We start from the raw sequence: 2514 nt of genomic DNA, 5'->3' as shown, positions 1-2514 counted from the left end.
GCCATAGCTTCCCCTCGTCTCAAACAGGTGCAGCATCAAAGGATGAAACCCAGTACTCTGTCCGAGAATCTGTCACTAGTGAAGATGCCAGAAACTAAACTATCATTCTCCATTTAAACTTCTCACTCCATGATATCCAATCCCCTCACAGTGGCAGTGGTTCAGGCAGTGGAGGGCAGTGACAACACAACCTTTGAAGTAACCATACTGCCATATGGCAGAGTGACAGGGAGTTCAGGGAGCAGTGTGTGTGAACGCTTCAGCCTTCCATGGATACCTCTTGCGTTACTGACTTATTTCAGGATCTTAGAACATCCTGGGTGGATTTGGGCAGCTATGCCTCCTACTGTCTGTGGGTTGACAAATTTTAGCCCAGAAAACTTGTGATACCTCAGAAAAACTCCAAGTAAGCTTCTGAAGTGGCCTGGGTCTTCCCACACTATTAACTGTATTCTGTGGAATGACCATGATATATATTATGCAGATCAAGCCACTTTCCTTCCTATCACAGCTATCTTGACTGAGCAAGCTGCTTCCTTTCCAGCTGTTGTTGTGACTCCCCTTCTGTAAATAAATTAATAAAATAAATTAAAATCAAGATCTGAATCTGAGAGGTGGGTATCACTTTGATTATCAACTAGCATCATGTGCAAAATAACTTTGCATGTGATGTGGTGACCTTTTTTCCTTCTTCAAACCTGATTTAATTATTAACCCAACTACTCTTAATGATAAATAAATACATTATGTCTGTGAAGTATGTTTTTTTTAACTCTTGCTAAACCAAATTTAGTAAGAGTTAAACTAAAAGTTTCCATTCAGGGTTATTGTTAGCTTATCGCCATAATGCAGCTAATGTACCTTATGTAAATACCTGTGGCAATATTTCTTGCTAGTGACTTTGAGATTTTCCAAACCCAAGAGTTTATTTTTTATCTTTAAAAAAGTAGCCAAGTGCCTGCAAAGAGATTTACGTATTGGATGAATTTTGTAGCTATTTCACTTCATTAGGAAGACCTCACAATCCTGAACAGTAGGAACATGCCCCATGGCAGGGGAGGTGCATGATGTATGAGAAATAGAGTATTTTACTATTCAGTAAAGTTCCACACGTGCATATAGTGCTGTGTCCATAAAAAATAATACACGCTGAGGAGACATTGAATAAAAAAAACATACTAACCCTCACAATCCTGAACAGCACTATATGCATGTGTGGAACTTTACTGAAAAGTAAAATACTTTATTTCTCATACATCATGCACCTCCCCCCCATGGGGTATGTTGTATATGAGAAAATACATTATTTTGGGCTGTGTAAGATTCCCTTTGGGTACACATCCTGATCTCCTTATTTGCGCTGGTTTGCACGTTGATCAATAAGTAGCCAATACTGTCATTCTGTGAAGAAAGGTATTACTCCCTATAGGAATCAGAATCTGGCTGTAAGAAGTGCTTGGTTTGCCCCTGACTTCAGTAAAAGTAGGGAGGACCCCTTGTTCCTGTGTTGCAGGGTTGTGGTGCTTTATCTTGCAAATGCTTACTCATAGGAATAGTCTTTTTGACTCCCTTGGGTTTACTCAGGAAGCAAGGACTTCTTGTGAATAAGGGTTTTAGCATCTTGCTTTTATAACAGCAATTAATACTGAGGGAAGGCAGACAGAGTGAAATGTTACAGCAGCAGATTTTGGACATATAACTGCTTTGTGTCATTAATTTCTTTTTTTTTTTTTTGCAGGAAGTCCAACAAAAGGCCTCCCTTTTTTCTTTGCAAATGGACTTAAGTGGGGCAGTTCCCAGCATTATAGTTGCCTTTATAGTTGTAGCTAATGGAGATCACTATGGACGCAAAAGAGCTTTGGTTCTGCCTTCCCTGGGAGCTCTTATGACAAATGTTTTCTACAGTATCTTGTCATATTTCTCCTGGACTCTCTCTCTATTTTTTGCTCTTGCATTCATTAGTGGACTGTTTGGAAGCATGACCACTTTCCTTGGAGGTGGGTTTGCCTTCATAGCAGATCTATGTCATGATGAGAAGCAGAAAACTAAACGCATAGCTGTAATTGATTTGATTTTGGGACTTGTGTCTGGGTTAGCAGGACTGTCCTCGGGCTACTTCATCAGAGGAATAGGCTTTACATGGACGTTTACAATTGCATCTCTGCTTCACGGTATTAATATTTTCTATATTATATTTTGGCTGAAGGAGACTGTGGATGTATCTGAATCCCAGCAACATGCCGCATTATCTTGTAAAGACAGCCTTAAAGAAACGTTTTCTGGAGTGTACATGCTTTTTAAAACTTCCTCTTGTAAAAAACGAATTTTAATCACTGTGTTGCTTTTTGCATTTATGTCTTATTTCTTTGCCATGATTGGTGGGACTTCCCTTTTTACATTGTATGAACTGGATGCTCCTCTCTGCTGGAATGAAGTCTACGTTGGCTATGGAGCAGCTGCATTCACTTCTGTCTCTCTGACCAGTTTTTTAGGAGTGTACTTGTTTTCTCAGTT

The 2514-nt window shown here is 39.6% G+C and overlaps 1 protein-coding gene across 2 annotated transcripts in view; it reads left to right on the top strand.

Moving 5' to 3' along the window:
• Positions 1-2514, top strand: part of SLC46A3 (solute carrier family 46 member 3) — a 32690-nt gene that overhangs the window by 10984 nt on the left and 19192 nt on the right. For both annotated transcript variants that reach the window (XM_019525382.1, XM_019525383.1), the window contains exon 3: positions 1739-2492. In XM_019525382.1, the coding sequence (XP_019380927.1) occupies positions 1739-2492 (754 nt within the window). The remainder of the gene's footprint in view (positions 1-1738; positions 2493-2514) is intronic.

Source organism: Gavialis gangeticus, unplaced genomic scaffold (assembly GCF_001723915.1).
Source record: "Gavialis gangeticus isolate Ggan-Ray unplaced genomic scaffold, GavGan_comp1, whole genome shotgun sequence".
NCBI lineage: Eukaryota > Metazoa > Chordata > Crocodylia > Gavialidae > Gavialis > Gavialis gangeticus.
Note: the sequence above shows the minus strand (reverse complement) of the source record. Positions and strands in the feature narration are given on the sequence as shown.